The 27,471-nt window shown below is 32.6% G+C and overlaps 4 protein-coding genes across 9 annotated transcripts; 3 read left to right on the forward strand and 1 right to left on the reverse strand.

Annotated features, from left to right (window-relative positions):
• Positions 1-83: 83 nt before the first annotated feature.
• Positions 84-4,320, forward strand: LOC112716984 (protein NRT1/ PTR FAMILY 5.4). 2 transcript variants are annotated; one of them, XM_025769061.3, is made up of 5 exons: positions 122-191; positions 531-748; positions 1,575-1,820; positions 2,383-2,606; positions 3,382-4,298. In XM_025769061.3, exons 1-5 carry the CDS (start codon positions 125-127, stop codon positions 4,268-4,270), a joined length of 1,644 nt encoding a protein of 547 aa, XP_025624846.1. In that variant the 5' UTR covers positions 122-124; the 3' UTR covers positions 4,271-4,298. The 2 variants fall into 2 exon arrangements, with proteins under 2 accessions (XP_072061833.1, XP_025624846.1); XM_072205732.1 differs by lacking the exon at positions 531-748 and having other exon boundaries at positions 84-191; positions 3,382-4,320.
• A 4,407-nt stretch (positions 4,321-8,727) lies between these two features.
• LOC112718040 (protein NRT1/ PTR FAMILY 5.4-like) lies at positions 8,728-9,629 on the forward strand. Its single transcript, XM_025769950.2, has one exon. The coding sequence runs from the start codon at positions 8,873-8,875 to the stop codon at positions 9,617-9,619; it is 747 nt and encodes a 248-aa protein (XP_025625735.1). The 5' UTR covers positions 8,728-8,872; the 3' UTR covers positions 9,620-9,629.
• Positions 9,630-12,636: 3,007 nt separating this feature from the next.
• LOC112716985 (two-component response regulator ARR9) lies at positions 12,637-14,407 on the forward strand. Of its 4 annotated transcripts, none has more exons than XM_072205735.1 (6): positions 12,637-12,812; positions 12,992-13,078; positions 13,256-13,353; positions 13,447-13,524; positions 13,736-13,806; positions 14,097-14,407. In XM_072205735.1, the coding sequence occupies exons 2-6, from the start codon at positions 13,039-13,041 to the stop codon at positions 14,257-14,259; spliced, it is 450 nt and encodes a 149-aa protein (XP_072061836.1). In that variant the 5' UTR covers positions 12,637-12,812; positions 12,992-13,038; the 3' UTR covers positions 14,260-14,407. The 4 variants fall into 4 exon arrangements, with proteins under 4 accessions (XP_072061836.1, XP_025624850.1, XP_072061835.1 ...); XM_025769065.3 differs by having other exon boundaries at positions 12,673-12,812; positions 13,247-13,353; XM_072205734.1 differs by lacking the exon at positions 12,637-12,812 and having other exon boundaries at positions 12,827-13,078.
• Positions 14,408-15,136: 729 nt separating this feature from the next.
• LOC112716987 (F-box protein At3g54460) lies at positions 15,137-22,620 on the reverse strand. Of its 2 annotated transcripts, none has more exons than XR_011867068.1 (9): positions 21,879-22,620; positions 17,675-20,275; positions 17,339-17,552; positions 16,961-17,239; positions 16,771-16,849; positions 16,534-16,664; positions 16,049-16,163; positions 15,731-15,884; positions 15,137-15,462 (listed from the first exon to the last, which is right to left on the reverse strand). XR_011867068.1 is itself a non-coding variant. In XM_025769069.3 (9 exons), the coding sequence occupies exons 1-9, from the start codon at positions 22,400-22,402 to the stop codon at positions 15,455-15,457; spliced, it is 4,086 nt and encodes a 1,361-aa protein (XP_025624854.1). In that variant the 5' UTR covers positions 22,403-22,620; the 3' UTR covers positions 15,137-15,454. The 2 variants fall into 2 exon arrangements, 1 of the variants encoding a protein (XP_025624854.1); XM_025769069.3 differs by having other exon boundaries at positions 16,771-16,830.
• Positions 22,621-27,471: the final 4,851 nt, after the last annotated feature.

A 27,471-nucleotide genomic window follows, 5' to 3' on the forward strand; every position in this document is an offset into this window, starting at 1 on the left:
TATTTCATAGATCGAAAACTTATTTGTCTTCGAGTTAAAAAGTTGAGGAACATATTTTTCATTTATTCTAGATTTTGTATATATATATATAACACATTCCAATGTTCATTACTTGCACAAATCTATGGATGATTATACGAATACCAAAACCACAAAAGAGGGTGGATGGCATGCTGCCATCTTCATCACTTGTAAGTTTATTCTTATACACTTAAATTTAATAATCCTCATTTTCTTGTTTCACTATATTTTGTTTTTTTCTTTCATTTAGTTTCATGAGTTTGAAGATAAAAGACACTCTTTCTGTCTGATCATTTTTTTTTTCAAATTTCAAAATATCTTTTCCATTTATATACCCGTAATAATTTAATTATATATTATGATGAGACTTTGTAAATCTTTTGAAAAAAAAAATCTAGTATTAATTATAATTATAAAAAAATTTAAGTGTAATTATATATATATTTTTTGAAACAGTTATTATAAAATAATAAGAGTTAATTATTTGTGTGTGGATTATATTGCAACAGTTGTGGAATTTGCAGAGTCATTTGCTATAACAGGATTACGTGCGAATTTAATAACATACTTAACAAATGAACTTGATGAGTCTCTAAGTGAAGCTACAAAGAATATAAACACTTGGAATGGTGTTTTGTTACTCTTCCCTTTGTTGGGTGGCTTCATTGCTGATTCATATCTTGGTCGCTTCACCACTATCATCCTCTCTTCTCTCATTTGTCTTTTGGTAATTCAATTTTTATATTATATATATACAAATTATATTTGTGTTAGTTTTCTCATCACTTTTAAGTGATTATTAGTGTGGATGTCATGTAATTAACTACTTTTTCTCAAATTTATTATGCACATATATGGGTTGTTAAACTCTCAAATTATTAATTCTTATTTCAATCTTACTTATAAGTTACAAGTTTAAATTATTCATATGGTTTATCTTTAAATGCTCTTTACTAAATAAAATTAAAGGAGTATTTCGCTATTTGTTTATTAAATAAATTTTAGCTCTTTATTTAAAAGAATATAACTCTATTCTCTTTTTTAATGCCACTCTAAATATAATTTTTTTATATTGTATATTTTTTAGAAAGAAAGAGTGGTTTTATTAAAAAAAGTGATAATATTTTATTTATTTATTATATTTTATATCAATAGTTTAGATCGAAGATTTATGATTTAAAATATAGAGTTTAGAATATTTTATTTTATGTTTTTTTTATATTTTTAATAACAAGTTAAGTTTTAAGGAGTGTTATCCTCTTTATTTTTTTCCGGCTGAAACACATTCACTGTCTAAATAAGATTAAATTCTTTTATTAACTATGATATAAATAAATTTTTAAGTAAATTATAGTAGTAAGCTCGATCGATAAATTTGCATAAATGATAATCTCTCAATTTTTTTTACTATTTTAAAAGTAATAAATATATAATTATACATGTTACATGTATAAAATTATAAATATTGATGAGTTAAAAAGAATAATTTTAAATTATTATCTTCTTAGAATTATTAATTTACTTCTTATTATTCTTGAATTGCATGCATGCAGGGAATGGTTTTGTTGACAATATCAGTCTCTTTAGAGAACCATCATGAGAAGTTATTCTTCATAGCTCTTTACATAGCATCCGTCGGCGACGGCGGCCATCGGCCGTGCCTCCAAACTTTCGCGGCCGATCAGTTTGATGACGGCACGGCAGAGGAGAGGGATGCTAAGAGCTCATTCTTCAATTGGTGGTTCTTGACACAAGTTTTTGCCGCAATTTCTGCTGTGTTCTTTCTAGGATATTTACAGGTAATAATACGTTAATGTTAGGAGATAATTAATAAATACTAAATAAAATAAGTTTAGACGATTTATACTGATTTTTTATTTTTTTTAAATATTATTATAATAATTTATTCTATATATAAAGCACATTAAGATATTTTGTGCACAATTTTTTAAAAAAAAGTTACATATAAATAAATTTATTATTATATACAAATTAGCTTTCAAAAACTTCTTTAGCTAAAAAATTAGTCTCTAAAAATAATTAATAAAAATTTTCCATTTATCCACCTTTATAAAATTTTGATTTTAACTAGGAAATTAACTTTTTTTTATTTAATATTATATATTTTTTAATTTTAAATTTTAAATATTAAATTTTATATCCAGAGTTCCAATCTTAAATTTTAAATTATCTAAAAATAAAGATTAGAAAACACAATTTTGCAAAAAAAAAAAAAAGAAAATTAGCTAATGTTTCTATACCTTTTCTAAAATTTTTATTCTAAATCCGTATCTGAACATAATAGCTATAATCTCATTTTTAAGAAAATAATTTTATTATTTGAAATAAATAAAACCACAGGAGAATGTTGGGTGGAATAAGGCAATGGCATTGCAAACTATTGTGTGGATAATTTCATTATCAATATTCTTAGTTGGAATCAAAAGGTACAAAAAACAAAGCCCAACAGGAAGCCCATTTACTAATATTGCACAAGTTTTTGTTGCGGCATTTCACAAGCGGCACGTGAAAGCCACGCTCCACCATGCCCACGGTGTTTCAGAGCAGCACACTGATCAATACAGGTGAATTCATTTCAATTAATTTTATACTATATTATTTCACATTTTACAGAAATATTGAAAAATATCAAATCACAAATAATAACATGTGTCACCTTTTCCCAAAAAAAAAAAAAAGTTTACAAGTAGTTACTAATAGAATTAATCTTCTTTCATTTCATAACTTATACTATGACATGTTTTTATATAAAAATATTAGGTAAGAAGTGTATAAGTATTATATTAAATAATTTAAGTCAGAGTGACTCGAATATAATGATGATAATCAAGTTAAATATTTATATATGTAATTAAATTATCATTTAACAATTTTTAATTATCATACATAAACAAAAATAATTTTATTAGTTATTTTTAAGCAAATTTATTAATTCATTTGCCATTTTTAATGATATTTTTGTAGAAAAAATTTTTCATGTAGCACATCTTCATTTGAATTTCTTTGTTCTACGTTACAAAGAAAAGTTATTTTCATGCGAAATTAACAGTAAAAAATTGTTAGATAATTTATCAGTGAAAATTGACATGTAGTTATCTTTATATAAAGTTACTGGTTAAGAATTATTAGATAATTTGACATATCTAATTAAATTATTTTTTATCGATTCTTAATTAGTAACATTACATAAAAACAATTGCACGTTAGTTTTCGACTAATTTAACAAATTAAATTAAATTATCATCTAATGATTATTAAATATGAACTTTACATTAGGATAATTGAGCGTGAGTTTTTACCCAAAACATTTCACCATAACATTTGAAATCATTATGATAGATTTCTGGACAAGGCAATGATGATGGACGAAGATGAAGCTTCAAGCAACGTGAAAGATCCATGGAGGCTATGCACAATGAATCAAGCAGAAGAAGTAAAGATTCTCCTCGGTCTCATCCCTATTTCACTATCTTGTGTGATGTTCGCGGTTGTTCAATGCCAACTCTCCACATTCTTCATCAAACAAGCCACCACGATGCAACGTTCCATAGCACCAAATTTCAAAATCCCTGCCGCATCACTTCAAGGAGTTGTTGGAATCGTAATTCTCTTTTGTGTTCCAATCTACAACCGAGTTTTCGTCCCCATTGCTAGAAAATTCACCGGCCAACGGTCCGGCATAACGTTTTGTCAAAGAATCGGAGCCGGCCTAGTCCTGTCCGTACTAAACATGGTTGTCTCGGGTTTTGTTGAGGCCAAAAGAATTGGAGTATGTAATCAACATAATCTTATGGACAATCCGAACGCTGAAGTGCCAATAAGTATATGGTGGCTTCTGCCACAATATGTTATTATTGGCACGTCGGATGCGTTAACAGTGATAGGATTTCAAGAATTGTACTACGATCAGATGCCGGAGGAAATGAGAAGTTTGGGAGCGGCGACACTCTCCGTTGTTTTTGGAATCGGAAGTTTTGTTAACAATGGAATTATAGCTGTTGTGGTTGCAATCAGCTCAAGATTTGGTGATAAATGGTTGCAAAACAATCTGAATAAGGCTCATCTTCATCACTTGTATTGGATTCTTGCTGGGTTAAGTACTATCAACCTGTGTATTTATGTGCGCATTGCTAATGCTTTTGTGTATAAAAAAGTGCAGATGGTTAATAATAATAATAATAATAATAATAATAATAATAATAATAATAATAATAATAATGGGGTGTAGCAGCAAAGAAAGAAATATATTCAGTGTAATAAGTTGGTTTGCTAGTGCATAGATTTTCAGAATTAATGAAGTTATATATACATTAAGCATTTAGTATAATGAAATTTCAATTCTTACTTATGTATAATATTTTATATACCAACTGTTACATGGGTAACCTGAAATAGACGGATTGGGTTTAAATGAAAGGCCCAAACATTAGAAGAGAGTGGTTTTCGACTTGGTTCACACTTGGAATCGCTATCCGAGTTATGTGTAGGATGGAATGTGGGGTGGTATCTGCAAATACACTTCGATGCCTAAGTCAGCAAGGGGTTTAGCAGGTTTTTGAATGTATTGGGACTTAGCTTTACCTGAGTGTGTCAGTATTTATAGGTGATGATCCAATAACCATCGTTGGAGTACTTACACTTCTGAAGGTGGATAACCGTCCCTTTATCTTAGGGTTATTGAGATATCTCTTCTAGAAATGGATGAGAGATTTTAAGGGGCAGTTACTTATTTGAATAAGTGTTATCTGCCAGCTTATGTCGAACCCGACCTCTTTGAGGAGGTCAGGTAAGCGGTAAAGGCCAATCTTTGGATTGGGCCTGGACCATAGTATTGGGTCAGTGCATGAACAGTGCCCCTACTCGAGTCCGATCTCTTAGCTATGAGTTGGATTCGAGTATTAATTGAACTCGAGTTTATTTAAGTCGAAAAATGACGTGATTTTAGTTTAAAACCGACATGATTTTGAATTTGTCAACCGTCGCGTCTAATCAAACGTCGCGTCCGTTCGGGGGCTTGCATTTACATGTGGAGGAGCAGTTACATTGGTAACGGCGTGTTTCTTTAATGACAGCGTCGTTTTACTGTTTTGCCATTAGTATGTTATAAATACTTTTCCCTCTCATTTCTTTGTTTTCTTTCGTCTTTTCTTTGAAGTTTCTTCCCCTGCTCTTTCACTCTTTCACTTAAAACTCCCTTTGACCTTTCGTTCGCGGGCGCTTCACCTCGGTTAGTGGAACTCTTCCTTTTAGTGATTTTACGAAGAAGGTTAGTTCTTTTTATCTTGCTTTCTTTCATTATTTTCACCGTATTTTCTTTTATTCCCGTTTGGTGTACTGTATGTCAGGAGGAGAGTTTTGAGATATATCTTTGATGATGCTTACTATTGTAGTGAGAAACTTTGGAGTTTCTACGTTCTTCTCTTTAAAAAGTTATTTCTTTTACTGCTTGCTGGCTGTTTCCTTTATCTGTTATGGAAAAAATGTCTTGCTGTTAGAACCTTGTTTTTTGATGGTTTCTTTTCCTTTGTGTCGTGTAGGTATATTCCCTTATATTTTATTTTTCTGGAAAAATGTCTTCTCGTATCCCTAAGACCCTTTTAAGATGGGTAGATTCCTCCGTGCTTTCTGAACACCCTCTAGTGGACACTGTTTTCTTAACCAAGCTCTGCAAACACCATAGGATCTGTATCATTGATACTGACGAACAAAAATACGAACTAGTGGCCCCTGATCCCGACAATCGGGTTTGCTGTGAGAGGATCAATGATTCTGAGCCTCACTTCTTTTTCGTGTATGACTGCCTTTTTACCCGCTTGGGGGTTTCCTTTCCTTTTTTCGACTTTGAGATGGGAGTTTTATCTCATTGTCGGGTTGGCCCTACCCAACTTCATTCCAATTCTTGGGGTTTTATAAAGATTTACCACCTTGTCAGCCAAGAGCTTGACTTCCCGATTTTTTTAAAAATCTTTTTCTATTTCTTCCATTTAACCAAGCCTTTTAGTGCTTCCAATAAACAAAACAAACAGCAGTGGGTGTCTTTCCAGGCTATTCAAGGTCGAAAAGTTTTTTCCATCTTCGATGAATCTTTTCATGACTTTAAAAACTTTTTCTTCAAGGTTCAGGCTGTAGAGGGCCATCATCCTTTTTCTTGAATGAGAACAACCAACTCCAATTTCCTCTGTACTGGTTGGAGGTCTCCCCCGTTGACAAATATAGCCTAGATGACTTGGATGAGGTAAATGAGGTCATTGTTGGGTTTTTTCGAGAGGCCTGCCAAACTTGGATACTAAAAATTCCTTCTTGGCCCTCCGAGTTTCGTCCACACCAAGCTATGTAGTTTTTGTTTCTTTGTTGCTACTTTCTGATGAATTTCGACTTGTAATGTGTTCATTTCCAGTTTGTAGGACGATCAACTTTTATTCTTTCTTTCAGAAATGGTGAAAAGCGGGTCAAGCGCTACTTACTAGAAAGTCTAGGAGGTGAAGTGGAAGGCTCGTGCCCGAGATGCTGCGCAGGAAGTCGGGGTCTCGTCCACTCCCCCTCATTGTCAGAGCTGGGGTCTGGGGTCGTCTTCTCAGCCCCTCTTGGTAAATCCTATTCATACTTCTTCCCTTCCTCCTCCTGCGCCTGCCCCACCCATTCATCCCTCTGCTGAGCCTGAAAAGAAGAAGCGAAAGACCTTGGAGACTGGTTCCTCCACCACTGAGGAGGCCAGTTTCGATGGTCCAAAGTTCGCAATGAAGCACATTCTTCCTTTTAGTCAAATTTCCTTGGATGATGCTTCCTTACGAAACCATCTTCAGATTCTGGCACGGGGGGAATTCGGACGGCTGGGGTCTGTATTGGCTTCTTGATATACTCGACAAAACACTCTTGAGTTCTTTTCAAAAATTTATAGAGGATCTTCAGGGGAGGATTGCTCTGTATCAAGAAGAGGAGAAGAGGCTGCAGAAGGAGAATACTTGAATGAAAGATGAGCTTGCTTAGTTGAAGGAGAGGGAGAAAAAGTTAATGACCCAATGTGCCTTGGCTGAGGGGATGAAGAGCAAGACTGAGAAAAATTATGTCAGGATTTTTCTGAGAACATTGATCTGTAGAAGCAGCTGGAGTCGAATCGGGAGGCCTATCAGAACCTGGAGGATTCTATTGTTGAGAGCTCAGAGGAGGCGTTTAGGGTGTTCAAGGAACAAGTTGGAGTCATCGCTCTCGACTTGGACCTGTCACCCCTCCATCCTGACAAGGTGGTCGTTAATGGAGAGATTGTCTTTCCTCCTTGTCCTGAGACTGATTCTGAGTTAAAGACTCGTGGGCATCGTATTATTGAGTCCCCTCCCCGTGAGGTGGAGCAATAGGAAGGATTCCTACCGAGCTCTTCTTCTCAACCAGCTGAAGCTCCGACCTCTGCCGTCGAAGAGATCCCTCCGACCCTTTCGACTCTTGCAACGGACCTGAGTTTCCCTCCTGTTGATGACTCCAATCCTCTTTCCCAGTGATCTAGCTATTAGGATAAGGGTCTTTTAACAAAATATTTTTATTATGTACGTTTGCAGGCGTTTTTTATGCTTGACGAAAAATGACTTATTTTTGTTTGAATGATCTTTTAACTTCATAAGGTTTTTGTGAAAAACCTTTGTTGTTTTGATCTTTCAAGTTTGCAAAGGAAGCTTTTCGTCATATGGACTGTTTTATCTAAGCTGGACAATTTTACTATCGTCCAAAACTTTTTTGCCGAGTAATTTTGAGAAAACTTTCATTTTTATCCTTGAGGAATTTTCGCATCTCTTTTGTGTTCCATTAATTCGACTTTACATATTCCATTTTATTTATTGAAATGTTTTCATAACTTAAGTCATTTTTGCGATGCATTTTGTTTTTTCTCAGGATTTCCGAATTGTGAGTTGTTAGCGATATTATTTCCGAGTTATCATGATCGTCTTTCAAAACCACTTTACACCGACTTGTACCTCGTCGTTTTATCTCGCCGACCACTCAGGTCGGTCAAGGAATTTTCAAACTTTTTCGAGCTTAAATCGGTGCGTTTCGTAGAATAATAATAACAGATTTATAAAGAGATAAAATAAATGCTTGTCGAATGAACATTGATGGAGATAACTTTTACAAAAGTTGTCTTAGCTACTAAGGGATTTAACACTTTTAACCCTTAGTCCCCACTTTGATGCTTTGTTAAAACCCCCTCAGAGAAATTCTTTTTGGGAAAAAACTATGAAGTTGAAAAAAAGAGTACATCAGGGAGCGGAGTTCGCTTCTAGTTGTAATATCTCTTCATGTTGCAAGCATGCCACGACCTAGGGAGATCAGCACCGCTCAAGTCGGATATTTTGTAATACCCCTTTCCGAGGACTTCCCTTATCTTATATGGCCCTTTCCAGTTGGCGGTGAGCTTTCTTTCGCCTGACTTATTTATGCCGATGTCATTCCTAATCAAGACCAAGTCATTTGAGGTGAAGCTTCTACGAATGAATTTCTTGTACCTAAGTTTAATTCACTATTGTACCTATCATTTAACGATTATCAACTATCAACTTTAATTTCACTATTGTACCTAAGTTTAATTCACTACATGAAATTGATAGTTGAGAACCGTTCAGTCAAATCATTTAACGACTCTCAACTATTAATTTCACTACTGCACCTAAGTTTTCACCATCATTTCATCGTAACATTTGAAATCATTATGATAGATTTTTGGACAAGGCAATGATGATGGACGAAGATGATGCTTCAAGCAACGTGAAAGATCCATGGAGGCTATGCACAATGAATCAAGTAGAAGAAGTAAAGATTCTCCTTGGCCTCATCCCTTTGTGTGATGTTCGCCGTTGTTCAATTCCAACTCTCCACATTCTTCATCAAACAAGCCACCACAATGCAACGTTCCATACCACCAAATTTCAAAATCTCTGCCGTTTCACTTCAAGGAGTCGTTGGAATCATAATCCTCTTTTGTGTTCCAATCTACGACCGAGATTTCGTCCCCCTTGCTAGAAAATTTACTGGCCAACGGCCCGGCATAACGTTTTGTCAAAGAATCGGAGCCGGCCTAGTCCTATCCGTACTAAATATGGTTGTCTCGGGTTTTGTTGAGGCCAAAAGAATTGGAGTCTGTATTCAACATAATCTTATGGACAATCCCGAAGCCGACGTGCCAATAAGTATATGGTGGCTTCTGCCACAATATGTTATTATTGGTACGTCGGATGCGTTAACAGTGATAGGATTTCAAGAATTGTACTATGATCAGATGCTGGAGGGAATGAGAAGTTTGGGGGCGGTGGCACTCTCTGTTGTTTTTGGACTCGAAAATTTTGTTAACAATGAAATTATAGTTGTTGTGGTTGCAATCAACTCAAGATTTGGTGATAAATGGTTGCAAAACAATCCGAATAAGGCTCATCTTTATCACTTTTATTGGGTTCTTGCTAGGTTAAGTGCTATCAACCTGTGTATTTATGTGCACATTGCTAATGCTTTTGTGTATAAAAAAGTGCACACAGTTCGACCAAATAATGATGGGTCGGGATGTAGCAACAAAGAAAGATATATATTTTCAGTGTAAGTTAGTTTGTTAGTGCATGAATTTCAGTATTAATAAAATTATATTTAATTAAGCATTTAGTATAATTTAATTTTAATTTTTATTAGTTATGCATAATATTTTAAATATTTCCTATATATATTAAGTATACGTTAGAATCGATTACTAATATAAAATATATAATAAAATATAAATATATATTAAAACAAACATATATTTATACATAATATAAATATATTAATAACTAATTTTAGTGTATAAATAATATTTTTATTTATATATATTTTTATTTTTATTTTTAAACATTTTTTAAAAATTAATTCTCGATTAATTTGATTAAACCTACCAATTCGATTCGATTTTTAAAATTATGTTCCCAAGTGAACGATAAGAATACCATTATGATGCATGTGTATCTGAATAAAAAATAAATTAATGGAGCCACTCAAATAAAAACATCCAAAACATCTTTTTATAAAGATGTTTTTTAATAATTAAAATTTAACATATATAATTAATTAAATCGTATTATTTTTATTAAAATTAGGCTAAACAAATTGATTTGACGAAAAAATAGTGAATTAAATCTTGAACTGGTCTAAATTAATATTATTAAATTATTTTTTATAGATAATAACTACAATACCCTATTATAGAAAATGACTAAAATACTTCTATTATATATATTACTTTTGAGAATCTTAAATTTTAGTCCTTTATTTTTCTATCGTAAGGTTAGGATTTAGAATTTTTAAAATTAAGATATATATATATAATAATAATAATAATAATAATAATAATAATAATAATAATAATAATAATAATAATAATAATAATAAGAGTATTTTAATCATTCTCTATAATAAAGGTATTGTAGTTATTTTAAAAAAAGATATTAATTTAGATCAGTTCAAGATTTGATTCACCATTTTTTTGTTTAAATCAATTTGTCTAGCCTAATTTTGACAAAAATAACATGATTTAATCGATTATATATGTTAAAATTTAATTATTAAAAAAAATCTTTAAAAAAAGACGTTTTAAACGTCTTTATCTGAGTGATCACCTAAATTAATATATAAAATATTGGAATGGTTCTATTAATGCTTCAATGGGTACATGACCCCTCTATCTATGGAGTGGCTATCCCACAAAAATGACTCACATCAATTTCAGACCAAATTAACAATTCCGGATCGAATTGCCAAAATCATTAAAACAATAATATTTTTCTTTCAAGAGGATCAGATGTTAACTATTTTAATTTATTTTTCAAATGATTATCACAAAAAGAGAAATTTTCACAATTAAAATATGAAATATTTGCAATTGTTACACCTAATTACATGAACTAATGGAAGATTTAGGAATCTCATGGAAAAACATATAGTTGTTGGCATATCGCTCTTGTTTAAATATTTTTCATTCTGATTTATTTCCTTTGATGAATGTACATACAAGAAATAATCCAAATTAAAAATATTAAAAAAATGAGGGGAAAAAAAATTCAAATAGGCACGTTGAATAAATTATTAAAAAAAAAAGACAGGGTTGAATGTTTAGACGTGAAGCAACAGAGTTGGTTCTAAACATCTGAAAATTCAATATGGTCTGGGTCAAAATTGGCTCTTAAACTTATACAAGAGGCCAAACATTAAATAGTATGAAAAAAAAACAGGGAAAAGAAAAAATCTATTCCTGACCTTTTTTTTTTAATTTGTGGATATTTAACTTTTTAAAAATTTAAAAATGTATTTAAGTTCTTGATTTTTTTTAAAATATAGACACATCAATTTTTGAGTTTAATTTGTCATATTTTAAAAATTTTTCTATGTGTGCATTCGTATCAACCAGATCAGTACAATAGGAATTACGTCTGATTTTTTGATTGAATTCGACAAATTCAAGTAAACATGAGAAATCAATATGTCTAGATTTTAAAAAGTTAGAAATTTAAATGCATTTTCAAATCCTGAAAGACTTAAATGTTTACATATCAAAAGGTCAAGAACTTATTTATTATTTTTTTAAAAAAATAAAAGAATATTTACATAAAGATTGATGTATTTAAGTAAAATTAATAGTTAATATCTATTAAATAATTTAATATATTTAATTGATATATTTATATCTTAATTAATATTTTATGTCAATAATTTTTATTTTTTATAATATCTTTTAATTTAATAAGATAAATATTAACCTATTACGAATTTAAACTATATTTTGAAGTCTAATATTAATATAAATTATTACATATATAAAATAAAAATTTAAATTTTGAATATTTATTTAAAAGGGATATTTATTTAAGAGAATGAATAAGCTGATTATTATAGTTAGTATGAAGGTCATGCACGTGCATGGAATCAAATGGAGGGTCTTATGCCTTGTGCCTCTAAATAATGACCTTTACGTCTCATCAAAAGTCCAATTGGTGGAAGAGTACAAACCACAAAGGAATATATTCTTGTTTTTAATATTTTTTAAATCTAAATCTACAAATTCCAATCACTAAAATTGGCCCTAAGGCAGATTGATTTTTGTTGAATTTTTAGATAAAAAATAATTGGTTCATACTTATAAAATTTTAAGAATCAAATTCTCAATACTTAACAAAAATTTGATGGATAAGCTATTCCATTCAATAGACGCTTTTGATAAAATTCATAAAATCTTAAATTTAAAATGTTTTGCTGCCAATATAATAATTAAAAAAAAACTAAGCTATAAGTAATTTGCATTGACTTGAATGTCCTATTTAAATTTTAAAGTTTAAACCATCTTTATATTATTGATTTTAATTTTAATACAGTGTAAAGTGTAAATATGAAAAGTAATTTTTTTTACTGATATGACATTATATAATTGGATATATGCGTAAAATTATTTTACATTATTAATATATCAAAATTAAATTTTATATTATTTGTATTTAATTTAATTCAAGTAATTAGTCATTAATCATAATAAGCAAAAGGTCAAAAGAGAAAATGATAATAACAATAATAATAATAATAGTGATGAGGAAGCAAATCAGATTTTGAAGTTTGGTAGAATAAGAATGCTACCACCTTTCTTATTTGCTTTGCTTGATTTTCAATTCAAAAATCAAACCCAGAAGATCCGCTAGATTCTGGATGAAATCTGTCGGATCTTGCTTTCCAAACTGTCAGATTTTCAAAGGGGATTTTGTTATCTTCCTGATCATGATGTATTCCATTTTAAAAATAATGTCCCTTTCTTATTCTTATTTGTTATATTTATTATTATTGTTCACCACCTTTTTTGTGTTCCTCTCTTCATTGTTTTCTCTCATTCTTTTCTTCTTCTCCTTTGGTTCTTGCAATTAAAGAAATTCTCATTCAAATTAAATCATGGGTTTGGCTGCAGAATCACAGTTTCATGTTTTGGCTGTTGATGATAGTCTCATTGACAGAATGTTGATTGAAAGACTTCTCAAAACTTCATCATTTCATGGTAATAATTCTTTTTGTTTTAGTTAATTTATTTTGCTCAATAAATATATAATATAAACGAAAAAAACTTACTAAAAAAAACAGAAAATAAAAATGCAAACCGGACAGTATGACGAAATTAATATCTAATTTTTGTTTTTTTTTTTTTTCGTTACGATATGAAATTTAGTTACTGCAGTGGACTCAGGAAGTAAGGCTTTAAAATTTCTTGGATTGGTTGAAGAAGAGCAGAGGAATGAAGAGCCTTCCTTTGTTGCTCAAAAAACTCATAATCAGGTTTAATTCTTTTTATTTTAATTTTTTTTTTACTTTTTTTGGAGTGAAATTTTTATTGACCAATGATCTAATTGCATTGACTTATTTTTGCAGGATGTAGATGTGAACCTGATCATAACAGATTATTGTATGCCAGAAATGACAGGCTATGATCTTCTTAGAAAGATCAAGGTAAGTTCATGGGGGCAAAATTTCTAGGACTAAATTTTATTTCGAATTTGGTTATTTCAGAAATAAATGTGATATTGAATTTTCAAATAACCCTATTTATAATTTTATATCATTAATATTATCCAAGCTATCACATAACAAATTTCAAACCTTTTTTTTTTTTACATCTTTATCAGCATTATTTATCTAAGAAAGCTCATCCATTTGGCAGGAATCAAAATCTCTTAAAGATATACCAGTTGTGATTATGTCCTCAGAGAATGTTCCATCAAGGATCAATAGGTAAGGGAAGTTACATCCAGTTACCCAATTCCATTTAGTTTTTCTTGATTAATTTCAATCATCTAATCAGATTAATGCTTTTAAAAATTAGTTTGCTTTTTGTAGGCAAAAATGAGAAAGTTTGTAAAATAAGAATAAAAATCTTTTTTTAAGGTATATAAAAAATTGAAAATTAAATCCTCAAGTTTGTTATTGTTAAAAATTACAAATTGGAGGTCATAAATTAATTGAAATTCAAATCTGACAAGGCCTAGTTTTTTTTTTCTATTATTATTTTCCTTTGGGATCAGATGCTTAGAAGAAGGAGCTGAAGAATTCTTTCTGAAACCAGTTCAACAATCTGATGTAAATAAGCTGAGGCCCCATTTATTGAAATCAAAGGTTAAGGAAGTGGGAGAGGAAGACCAACTCATCAACCTCAGTAGAAAGGACATAAATGAAATTTTAGCCTAAGTTAGTCACTAGAATCATACCAACAAATATGAAAGAAATATAGGAGGAGGTCCTTTTGATGTACATTGACATGAGAAAAATGATTTTCATTCAATTTTGTCTGACAAAGTAATTCTTTTGGCTAATATTTCTTTTAATTTTTCTCTTATGTTTCATATGATTCATGATGAGTGAGATTTGTACCTTCTTTTTTATTATTTTCTGAACTTGGTATTTTAACTCAAAAACATATAAGAAAGATACATAAATTGCTGGGGTAATTCAACAGCAATATTATATAAACAATTAGAAATTTAGAGATTCTTTAGTTTTCTTATTCACTTGAACTTTGCAACACATATGTTTGTATATAGGCGATGAAGTGGCTCTTACTAACTTCTAAGTTTAAGAGGGTAATTCCTTAAGAGTAATTAACGCAAATTCTAAAGAATTTACTGAGACTAAAGTTTCAAGCAGAATGGAGTAAAATAAAACGAATTATATTTATATTTAAAATAATTATAAGGAATTATGCGGCAACCTAATCATTATCATGCGACACTGAATAGATTCTTCATTTTACTTTGAGTTGAAGTTTGTATAGTTGACAGAACATCTTTTCAACCACACCAAGAAGCCGGGTGTTCCGTTTGGAAAAATTCCCATCAGTTTTCATCTATAATCAATACAACAATATTATTCATACAATAAATACTCTTAATATCTGTATCTTATGGTTATTATTAATTAATTATATATTTCGATTACTTTTAAATTAACAAACAAAAAGAACATATATTGGTTTGCTAAGAAAACATTAGTGTAAAAATAATGTGTATGAAGGATGCATGCATTGCAGAATTGTGATCAATATGCATGCCTGCTATTCAGTGCACAATTCCAACTCAAACACTTAAATAGTTAAATTTGATTTAAAAAAATCATCTATATCTCGTATCAACAATAACAAAAAGCTAGCAAAGGAAAAAAAAAAGGCCTTTACAAAGAGGATTATAATAAATGAAAATGAAAATCCATAGACCCATCTAGGCTTCTACCCTTTCCATAATGCTCTAAAGAAAGAAAGGTGGAACATGAATACAAGATTATTCATGACCAAAAAAAAAAAAGAATATAAGATTATTCAAGTGAATGAAGGAAGCATATCAATAGGACTTGATTAGAGATAAATGATTAGTTCTTTGATTTTGATCAATCATACACCTGAAATAAAAAAAAGGGGCAAAAAGTGAATGTTAATACATACTTAATAAGCCAAAAGTTTATAGGAGACATGAAAGAATAATCCAATTTCAAGGCAAAAGTGCCTGTCTTAAGGAGCACCAACCATATTACATATATCAACTTCTGTACAAATAACCTTTTTAGTTTATGCTCTTCTCCGAAATCCCCGGTAAATGTTAAGTTAATTTTCATTCAATAAGACTCATCTATCGCTTCAAAATTTGCGGAAAAACAATTTTATACAAACCTTTTAGGGTTTCTGGATTAGTATATACAAATCTAAGTTTGAGTAGATAACTACTTTCAGCAAAATCATGTAATGAACGGTGTCCTCGTCCCCCACTATCATCTACAGATTTGGGAGTATCTTGACTAGGAAATCTTCTACATTTATCAGCATCCTGGTGTAACATGAAAATATTGAAGCACGACTAACAACAACAGTAATAAAGTTAAGAGGAGAGAAATAAATCAAAAGGGAACATGTTTCAATAAAAGAAGTCAGTAAATGTTAAGTTTGGTTATTTAGTATGTAATATACTTCCAAGTTTTTATAGAAGTTAACCTGTAAATACTCCACCATTTGTTCTTCAATGGTACCACGCATTGCCAAGGTTTCCACATGAATAGGACGAGAAGCACCCATGCGATGGGCACGGCTAATTACTTGCTCCTCCATACTGGAAGTTTTTAGCCAATAAAACACATTAGAAGATGATTAAATAGGTTAAAGGAATCAAATTGATTCAAAGGAGGATATGATAAATTTGGGAAAACAAGATACATTATCATAAATTATTCAAGAACAAAGTTCCAGTTTAAATATGGAACCTCAATTGCCAATTTTCATTCTAGAGGACTGATACCCTACAAAGTTATGCATACCAAAACCACAAGTACAGAAAACTTTATAAGGATTACAACTGAGGACAATGATTTTTTGAAATTGTAATCACTATTAATTTACCCAAATGCAATTTACCCATCAGCTGCAAAAGCAACAAAACCATAATATTTAATCCTGAGCATGGAATGGGTTTATGTATTAACCTTCTGTCCCAAATTGGCTCCATCAAAAATACATGCGTAACGAAACTCAGGTCAAGCCCCAATGCAGCGCTTCCATCCATCACAAGTGCCATACAACTTGAATCATGCTGGAATGTGGCTAATGACTTCTTCTGGAAAAGGGAAAATTAAACCAAATGAAGGTCAGAAATTATAAAAATAAATAAATAGATAATTTAATCACTCTGAAGGCAGTCAATTACAATTCCAACATTTTACCTTGCTGCTTGAATGCATTGGGCTATACATTCCAGCATATTTGATACCAGCAATGGTCAACTGACAAAGATGAAGAAATCTTAAAACTTTGATTATCTTAGAAGAGACAAGAAGGTTGCAAAACAATGAAAAAGGGGGGGGGGGGGGGGGAAGGAAAGATCCACTGAAAAAAGTAGCACAGAAAAGGCACCTGCTGTTCAATGACATGTATATGCTCCAGAAACTGGGAAAATATCAAAACTTTGTCAGGTTTCATATTGGTCATAGTGCTTCTTATAGAACATTCCTGGAATAATGATCCACCATCTCTCATATGCATAGGGGAGCTATTCTCAGTATCAAGCTCATGATTGCTCTTGGCTTTGCAGAAACCCATCTCTTCATTGCTTTCTTGCAAAGCTTTTAACCTCTGGACAAGATAGGAGACTTTACTACTAGAAGTTGATTGCCAATCAGGATCCCAATCATCCTGTGCATTCAACATTGTATGTTTAGGGTTATTTGCAAAAATTCAAAATAAATTTTAAAAAATGCAAATTATAGTCAACTGAATTATTAAAATCCCAACCTGCTTATACGAAGGCTGCAACTCAATAAGATCTTTGGGCACAGGCCACTTTGGGTTAGGATTTTCTGGTCGGGCCAATGAATCAGGACTCTCCATTTCGTATGCTTTACCACATCCAGGGTATGTACACTTCATATTGTCTAAAGAAACACAATCAAGGCACAATAGATGGCGACAAGGTGTAATGAGAGGAAGGCGGCACCACTCCTTGCATCTTCACATTTTATTTATAATAGGAAAATTAATAAGCAGTTATGACCTGGTTTTTTTGTTTCATATTTAAGGGAGACCTAAAGGAAATTAAACCAACAAAAGAGAACAAGATCCAAATATTACCTGACACAATTACCACCAAATAGGAGACTATATCTTATGGAGCTATACTCTGCTGAAGTAGCATCAAGACCACTTTGTGCTAAAATATCCATTGTTTCCTGAATATCTTCTCCAGCATGTGTAACTTTAATATGCCCAGCAACACAGCAAGAGAGCCTCACATTCTTTATGGTTGCACTTCGAAATTTCCATTGTTTTGGATTCAGTAGACTCTCAACATGTGAAGGGTCATTCCAATCAGCCATCAATATATTACGCCGAACAGTGAGTACCAATTCATTGTAACTTCTAGCATGTTCCTCACTGAAATCCACATAAACAACTTTCTTAATGCATGGCGGAATGTTTTGCAAGTCTACCTTTCTTGCACTAATCATGCACTTCTGAATTAAATGCAACAGGCGCGACCTTCCTTCCTCCATCTCTGCCTCAAATGGCCTAAGGATGCCAGCTTCCCACGACTTCTGATTCAGTCCATAAGCTTCTTCATGAAGGAACCTTAGCAGAGGTTGTAGATGTGGGAGTTGGCTGTTAGGGGTGTTAGGTGTTGGAGTACCTGTTAGTATCCAACGATTTGAAGCCATCATTGAAATAGCCATTTGCAACTTGTTTGTTAAGTTCAGGCTTGAGCCAAGAGTGTGACCTTCATCTAAAATTATCCTAAACCAATGTACTTGCATCAAAACACTCCTCTTACGTGGGTTCCACTCTGCACTTAAACGGCTAAAGGTAGTTATAACAACATCATAATCCCAAGCTAAACAGTGTGCAGATGGCTTCCGCTGATCAACGCAAACATACACCCGCAATTGACCAGGAGTTACATGCTTCTCTATTTGTGTTTTCCAATGATCAACCAGATTTGCTGGAACAACTATGAGGGTTGCTCTTGACAAGTACAGCCTCACAAAATCTAATGGCTCACGTAGAGCCATGCCAAGTGCTTTCACATCAAAAGTCAAATTGCTAAGATTTTGTGGGTAGTACCACTTGCATATACCTTTCTCTACTCTCTTTACAAGGCCAAATGCTTGAAATATTTTGTGGAATGCATTAAAATATCCATTAGATGTACTACAGGAGTTCAAAATGGGCCCCCGTATGCCATGTGTTTCCATTCCTGCAATCTGATCTGCTGAAAGTTTAACCAACCAAGTCAGAGCCTTCTTTGATTGAGAATTCAGCAATGTACAGTGCTCCTTAAGAACACTAATGAAAAAGGAAATATTTTGTTCCAAACCCCCAAGAGTTCCTTTCAAGTGAAATCCTGGCAAGTATGTTATCTTACAGCTATTCTGGAAATGTTGTTCTGGGACACTACAACTCTGATATGAAGGGTCAGTGTTCATACTACAAAACCATGCTGCACTAGAATTAGCCATAATATTATCTGCAACCTTTCGCCATTTGTGACATGCATCGCACTGAATCCATGTATCCTTGGACTCCAAACAATCAACTTTAGGATTCCCACGCAACTTGGAACTTTTCCCACGTCCATATGAAGCATTAACTAGTTTATTTGGTGGTACACATGATGCAATATCTGATTCGTGATTTCTTTTATGTGATCTCATACCAACTCTTCTTTCCTTGAAAATCAAGTCTTCATCTTCAAAGGAGAGATTCAGTTTTTTCTTGACGCAACTGAGACTCCTAGTGCTTCGACTGGCAGGCACCGATTCTTCAAAGGATGCATCTACAGGCGATTTCATAGCTTCTGCAGAAATTACGTCATTTTGTGTAGTAATTTTCCCAGCAGGATTCATCAATCTGGCTCTTTTTGAGGAGTAGTCATGGTTCTCATTATTCTTACTAGTATCTTGGGCCACATCCCTCTTACCCAACACACAAAAACCAGTTATATTATTACCACTGATCTCATAATAACCACATTTCTGGTTACCATTATGTTGACACCAGATTACTTCTGCCCCGTCTGGTGGATCTGCCAGAGTACCTTGTGTCTTCACAATAAGAGAAAGTGTTGTTACAGTCTTACCCAAGCCAGGCTCATCACAAAACATCCCTCCGCGAAAATCTCTGATGGTGGGAGTTTCCTCAGAAATTATTTCCCCAGATACAGTATTCACGTGGAAACTAAAGCCATCTTCAGTTAAGAGAGCAATATATAAGGGATGTAGCAATTGTTCAAAATTTCGCTCACGATGCAACATCCACTCAACTGCAGTCTGCTGATGAGGAAAGAGATTTAACTTTGTACAAGGCATTACTGAAGCAGCCAAGGATCTGAGATGTCGACACGTTGCAGATACCCTAGTGAGGTCCATTGGACCAAGGCAAGCTAAAATTTTGGTTAAAATATCATCAGATATCTCCCAAATCCCAGATCCGAAAGCATTATCAATAGGTGCTATCCTTGAATTGTTAGATTTCTGCTGTTTTCCAACACCAGGTACCATCTTAAATATTTCATGAAGTTCAAATAGTCTTTTCTTTGAAGAATCACTTGCACCATAATGGAGCTTGCAACCAAGTACATGACAGTCAGAAAGGTTCCAGATGTTGTCGCTTGTCCCAAAAGTCTTCATAAAATAGTCTGGATCAGAAAGTATTGAACTTCTCTTGTCCCAATCACAGCTGCATAACCCTCTCAGTGTGTTAGCAAGCTATCTCATGGTTATACGTTCATATATAAATTCAAGAACTGCAAGCTACTATATTGTTTCGAAAGTATAGCTCCTGAGTGACTAGCTAACACACAATCAGTATGGCCATATGAGGAATGGTTTCAAGTTTGTTTGTATGGCCATATTAAGAAACATTGTGAAACTTCAAAATTTTATTATATCATGATATGATAATATTATGATCCCTCGGCGCTCTGCAGTTGATCCAAGTCCAACAATATTGGAAAGTTGATGTGCGAGTTACATAATTTAGAGACTAAATCAGATGATGCAATGCACAAACACGTCTGACCTATACATCTCAATAGAATAATAAAATGAAAACCCTAAAGATTAAAAAATTGAAGTACCAAAAACATGATATCCAAAGTTTTAAATTCAATAAAGATTGGAGACCATAAAGAGGTAGCTTGAAGAATAGTTTTAAATTGTTTGTTACCAAGTAGTTAGCAAGTTAATATGGCATTCTGAATTCCACAGATGCATGACAGTATGGCACCTTAAAATCATTCATTGTGGTTTTTAAACCTTAATACAGATGTGATAGATGTTGAAAAGAATCACATAGTGGGAAAACGTCATTGCTGTACTTAAGTCTTAACCGCATCAACCCTAATTATACGTCTGTAGTAGTAACAATGAAATACATAAAAAAAAATTAATATAATAACAGACTTACAAAACAACAACAATCACCAATCATACCATAACTCCTTTTATTATAATTTCAGCTCTTAAGGCATCATGAGCAATATACTATTCAGCTAAAACAATTAAAAATAAAATAAAGACAACTGTCCTGCCTATATTAAATATTATACCAATTGAAGAATCCAGATGAATCAATATAGGCATATACATGATAATTTATACAGACCATAGTTGGCTTGAATTATCTCTACATAGATACACCAGATGTAGGTAGTTTCGTACCACTAAGCATATACCACATCATAAGAACTAAGAAGGAATCCTTGCACACAATTTTAAGGCATAATGATGCCTTAAGCCTACAATATAAGAAGTACATCTTATTTCATAGTTAAAGCAAGAGACAATGACTACCAACCTAACTGAAATGACATACATAATGTTATGGCATCATAAGGATGTCTTACACCCAATTACCTATGAATTCCACGGGAAAACTCGAAATCCCCTTATCCAATCCTCTTATTTAAACATTTATATGCACAAGAAAATAAATTCATCTGTACAGTTCAATACTAAAAAGTCAAGCCTTCAATAAAAAGAATAACAAATACAGTCAAAACAAGAAACAGCAATAGCCCATAAAGCCAGAGTGTAACTATTCAATGACAAAACTATATATTAACAGCCTTCTCCCATTGACAGCATCTAAGAATTTCTCTATAGCATTTCTCTTTTTGGAACACTACAACTTAGCTAGCTTAAGCATCAAAATCTAAAGAGGAAATCATCTAAGAAACCTCCCAATATCACACTACACATATCTCAAAAACAACTAAAGATACCTATTAACATTGCATTCCGAAGCATAAAATAAATATCTCAAGGAGTGAAAACCGAACCTCAGGTGGCTAAAGAAAGCGCCGGCAACCGGCCCCGACCGCGGGAACTGCCAGCCACTCCAGAGCTCAATTGTGAGGTAGACATCGATGAGCACCACCGCCCTCACCTCCTTCCCTTCTCCGACCTCCACCCACACCACTCGAGCATCACTCGTGATGCAGTTGCGGCTCACCAGAGCGTGAAGCTGGTGAACCACGCTAATGCTCCCATTCACCATCCCAACCTTACTCATCCTCCTCCCTTTCGAAGAGGATCCGCCGCTACCACCACTGCTACTACTCTCTCCTCCTTCGCATTGTCCTGAATCCGAACCAGTCCCCAACGGACACAAAACGACGCCATTCCGGGACCGGAAACCGTCGCCGAAGATCTCGCATTGGTCGTTGAACGAAGAAGTGGAACTATATCCTTCAGATCGAATTGGAGGAGTGACTCTGAGAACGGCACAGAGGAAACCGCATAGCTTATGGTTCGCGAAGGAATCGCCCGCGGACATTTTTGTTTTTTCTGTTTCCTCCTTCATAATCTTCGAACGAGATTAAGGAACGGAATTCTAGGGTTTTGGTGATTCTTGAAAATTGAACATGACGAAGAAGAAGAAGAAGAAGAGAAAGCAATGGTGAATTTTGGTGATAGGTTAATAGCGAAAAGAATTCGATTTTAGAAGAGAGAAAAAGAAAGAAAGAAAGAGTCTAATACTGCGAGAACGCCAACAGGTTAACGATGTGAAGAGAAAAAGACAAAAGAAAAAAATACTTTATTTAAAATTAAAGTAAAATTTAAAATAATAGGTAATATTTTAATTTTAAATTTGTGAAATTTCCTAATTAACTAAACTAAACTAAACTACACACTAAGAGGTGCGGGAAAAAAGCGAGATCATATCCTTTCTTTCTCTCAGCATTAAATTACCATAGAATCAAATTATATCAAAGTAAATAATTAACTAACCTTACACATTGAGAATTCATTTGAAAAAAAGGTATTTATTTTCATTTTTTATAATATATATATTATTTCTATTCTTAATATTTTTAAATACTTACCATATTTATCAATATAAGTAATATTACTGTTTCCTTTTCAAATTTGTTGCTAACAATGAAGTAGTAATCTTAAGAGATAAATAAACATAATTTAATTAAATTTTTATATACTATAGTAATTTTATTTTTGTACATATTTTTTATTATAAACATAATATAATTTTGATATACTAATAAAGTAAAATTTTAATTTTACACGACATTCAATAATATTCTTGCTATTAGATAACTATTTAATTAATAGATTTAAAAATAGTTATTTGTGTTAATATAATAATACATTGTTGGATACGAAAAATTGAATATATTTTACATATAAATTTAATTACATATTATTTTTCTCAATCTTGGATAATTACTAAAGAAAGTAAATAATCACTAAAAAATATATAATTAAATTAAGAGTTTAAACGAATAATATAATAATACAATATTAAATAATTGTATAAAACGTTTTATCGAGAAATATATTATTTGTTTTTTCTATTAAATTATTATTAAATTCCGATAAGCCCTAATTCCCTGCCAAGTTAGGTTTTTTAAGGGTTTATTATTTATCCACGGATTTAACCAAAACCGTGAAAAGCAACACATTTTTGGTTATTCCGACGATATAGAACCACCGATTTGCGACTAGAAACTCCCAAGAGGCACGAGAAAAATGGCTAGAGACAGCGTTCTCACCCGCGTAGCAACCGGAGCCGCCGTGGGCGGTGCTATCGGCGGCGCAGTCGGTGAGGATTTTATTTCCTTGTTCCCTGATTTTCTTTCGTACCAAAACACAGTTTCTTTTGTTGTGTTAGTTTTCTTTCTCTTCCTTAAGTTTTCGGTTTACTAACGATGTGTGTATTTTGAAACTTTTGTTATGTATGCAGGTGCTGTTTATGGGACATACGATGCGATTAGGTATAAGGTATGTTGCGATTTTGCTGAGTCCTTGATTATAATTGAATGATTGAATTTGATTGTTGTGATTTTGGTGGTAGAAAGCTATTTTTGTTATGGAATAAGGATCCTTTTTTTTTTTTTCTTGTTTGAAGTTTAACCTTGTTGTAAATGTAAGGCAATTATTGTGTAGAACTAAATTACAATACCTGTTGTCTTTTATCAGAGGACTCGTATTGGAATAGGAATAAATTTCAGAGATTGTATCATTAGGAATAGGAAGTCAAAGTTATTTCTGATGATGCTGACTTGCTGAGTAAAATAAATAAGAAAGATGGTCGAAGGAGGGAATTTGATTGATTTTATCTCTTGGAATCTGGGGAGGATAGATGTACACTCTCTTATGACTGTTTCTAAATTTTTAACTCGTGATTACCGCAAGATAACAACCATACCTCACACTAAATCTCACTCTAGTTAGGTATAGTAGAATATGGATTACCAACACTTCCTTTAACTTTTAGAGGATTGGAAGTTGAAAATTGAGCTATATGAAACTTTTAGAAATAAAAGGGAAGCTGATCTAATGCACCACCCAATGGGGCTTTCCCTATTTTGGGGTTTGGGATGTTCATTCTGAAACTAGAACTATTTACTAGTAAGTGACAGGGTAACCACCACTCTTAGTGATGGGGATAAGCTGTCTTTTCTATAACTACTACCAAACTTCTGTTGCCAATACAAGAAGCATTGCAAGTAAACAGTGGCACTAAACATCATTCATTCCTAAAAAACAAAACAAAAAAACATTCAGAAATTTCACTAAATAATTAACAATGGTACCACTGCAACAAGGCTTACTGTCTAAAACCATATATAGATAAAAAACAAGATAATAATCTTTAATTTGCTTATGAGGGAAGATGTTATTTGTTATTCTCTTCATGGCAAGGATGACTTTTTAATCATGTAGAGGAGAATCATTTACAACTTCCGCAGCTTGGTTATTTGAAGTGTCTGATTAAGTGAGCAGATCCGAGTGTGAATTTCAATGCTTTGATCTGGGTTTTTTTGAAATAAGATGATTCATTTATTCCATGGTAGCTGAATATATTGCAGATTTTCTCCCTCCCCCCCCCCCCCCCCCCGTTTCCCCCCTTCTCCCCCTGGCCCCCCCCTTTTGTTCCTTGCTAGCTTGATCTCTTGCAGGGAGATAATTTTGCAATTTTACTTTCAACATTTGTCCATGCTGAAAGTTTTTATCTCATATAGTTGTGTTAGGATTTTACTTACGGTCTTGACTAGTTTAATTTGCCACATTTAAAATCTGTATGCTCTGTCTATCCTTTGACATACATGTATTAGATTGCAAGATATATAATATGTTCGTGTCCCACAATAAACTGTAGTGTACATTATATACTCTGTTTTGGTCCTGTTCATGCTGCCTTTAATTTTATTTCTTGCTATTGACCACATTAGTTGCTCCCTTATGTGTAATGTGGATTCATATCATTCTTTTGATGTGATATGATTTTCATCTGATCAGACCTATTAGACATAGTGCATCTAATTGCCATTGGCAGTCAAACTTAAACTAATATAGGTTTGACATCTAGTAGCAGAATACATGCATGATGCTGTGTTAATACGTTATATAAGGATATTTTTTTTTTGTTTGTTTTTCACTTTTTTGATATATAGAATCATTATTGATCAGTTTGATTTGTCATTAATTTGTGATAATTAAGTTACTTTTTCTGCAACTTCTATCAGAGAATAAAAATTTTAAGGATAGTATTTTATTTTGTACTTAATTTACCCTTATCATGAGTGAATTCTTCACCTGTTCTTCTCTAGTCACAATCTCTCTCTCTCTCTTCTGTTCTCTCTCCATAGACCCTGCAGTCCTTTTTAGAGTCTTGATAAGCCCTGTTTGTCCTATTTAGAGTTTCCTGATGATTTGCCCGTTCCTAAGATAAGGCACATTCGGACAGACAACTCTAGGAAGTGCAGCTGTATTTAGCTTGTTCCTTGCTGCAGGAAGCTTGATTCGTTCTCACTAATTTGTTTCATATTATAATGTGCTTATGTCATAATTACTAGCATTTCCTTTGAATTTTAGCCAGCACAGAATTGCCTTTTTCGTAATCCTGTGGATGTATCCGTGTCCAAAATAACTTAACTGTTATGTTGTTGCCTTTTCAAAAGTTTCCAATGTGCCATTGACTTTTTTTAAGTATTCGGTGAATAAAAAGGTTGATAGAATAACATAACATGAATAAGAACAAATCCATGTTCTTACGAAGGTAACTGAGGTTTCAACTTTAATGTATTTTGATCAGATGAAATAATGAGCTATATAGAGTAATGTCGTATGAATATCCAAAGGTGGGTGTTAATTGGTAACAAAATGATTTAATGGTGTAAAATCCAGTAGCAATAGCTTTAGTGGTGATGTGCCAATCACACTAAAATTTAAAGGTGGAAGAACTGATGCTATGATATTCTAAAAATAGTTTAAAATACACATTAAAAGATAATAATGTTTAATATTTTTTCTTTTTCTTTTTTCCTGCTAATGTAAAGGTTAATATACAAGACTTTAATTGAGAAAAGGTGAACTAATAGAGTTTGTACTAAAATGTTATAATTAAAAGGTCATGAGAAATATACTAAAAGTTAATGTTATATAGCAGTCAAATGCATAAAAAAAGTGAGTTTTTGGCCATACAATTACTCTTTTCTCATCACGGTTACAATAAAAGTTATCACTCATCAGATAATGGAGCTTCTATAATGAATAGTTTACCAGGCATTTCAGATTACATCTGAAACAACTCTACCATCCAAAATAATACAGATGGGAATTCACATAACAAGAGATAACTCAATTTCTATGCGAGATAATCTCTGCAAAATTAAAAACAAGAAAAATGGAGAGGTAGGGAAAATACAAAAGATTAAAACAGAAAACATCTAAAGAAAGCAATCTTTCATTCTTTTTCTATTGAGGCATTTGAGAGTGTGAGCCAGGACCAGGTTGTGCGTTTGGAGGAAGCCCAGATTGATTTCCAGACTGCATGTGTAAAAGTTAAATTGAGTTAGTACCAAATTTATGAGAGGGCATGATACATCAGAAACTGATGTTACACAACCAATTAGGGTAACTAGAACTTTTAAATTGATGATTTATGATATTGAACCAGTTCTTAGTCGAGATTTCTAGGCCTATAATTAGCATGCCTCTTGCTAAACATCAATGTTTATGTTCTACTTAATTAAAAAAATAATCCACATGCTTCCACAGCTTTAGCAATAATACAACTTTCTCCACCTAATACCACTTTTAACAGTTTTATTTTGTGATACTAAAAGAATTAAACAAATTGCCGAGAAGAAAATTTTGATGAAAAATTGAGGAATCAGATCAGATCAAAATTATAACAATGAGAGAGAGAAGGAAAAATCGTGAGAATCAGGAAGGTTAAATTAGAGATTGAAGGAACACACTTATGCCATTCAAATTATTTCAGCTTTGAAGTACACACTAGTAAATAGATTAACAATAGTTTTGGAACAGCAAAAGGATTAATTTAAATAAATTACAAGCAAATCCAAACAATTTCTGGCCATGAATTTCGCATCAGAAAGCTTGAAG

This window comes from Arachis hypogaea, chromosome 10 (assembly GCF_003086295.3).
Source record: "Arachis hypogaea cultivar Tifrunner chromosome 10, arahy.Tifrunner.gnm2.J5K5, whole genome shotgun sequence".
NCBI lineage: Eukaryota > Viridiplantae > Streptophyta > Magnoliopsida > Fabales > Fabaceae > Arachis > Arachis hypogaea.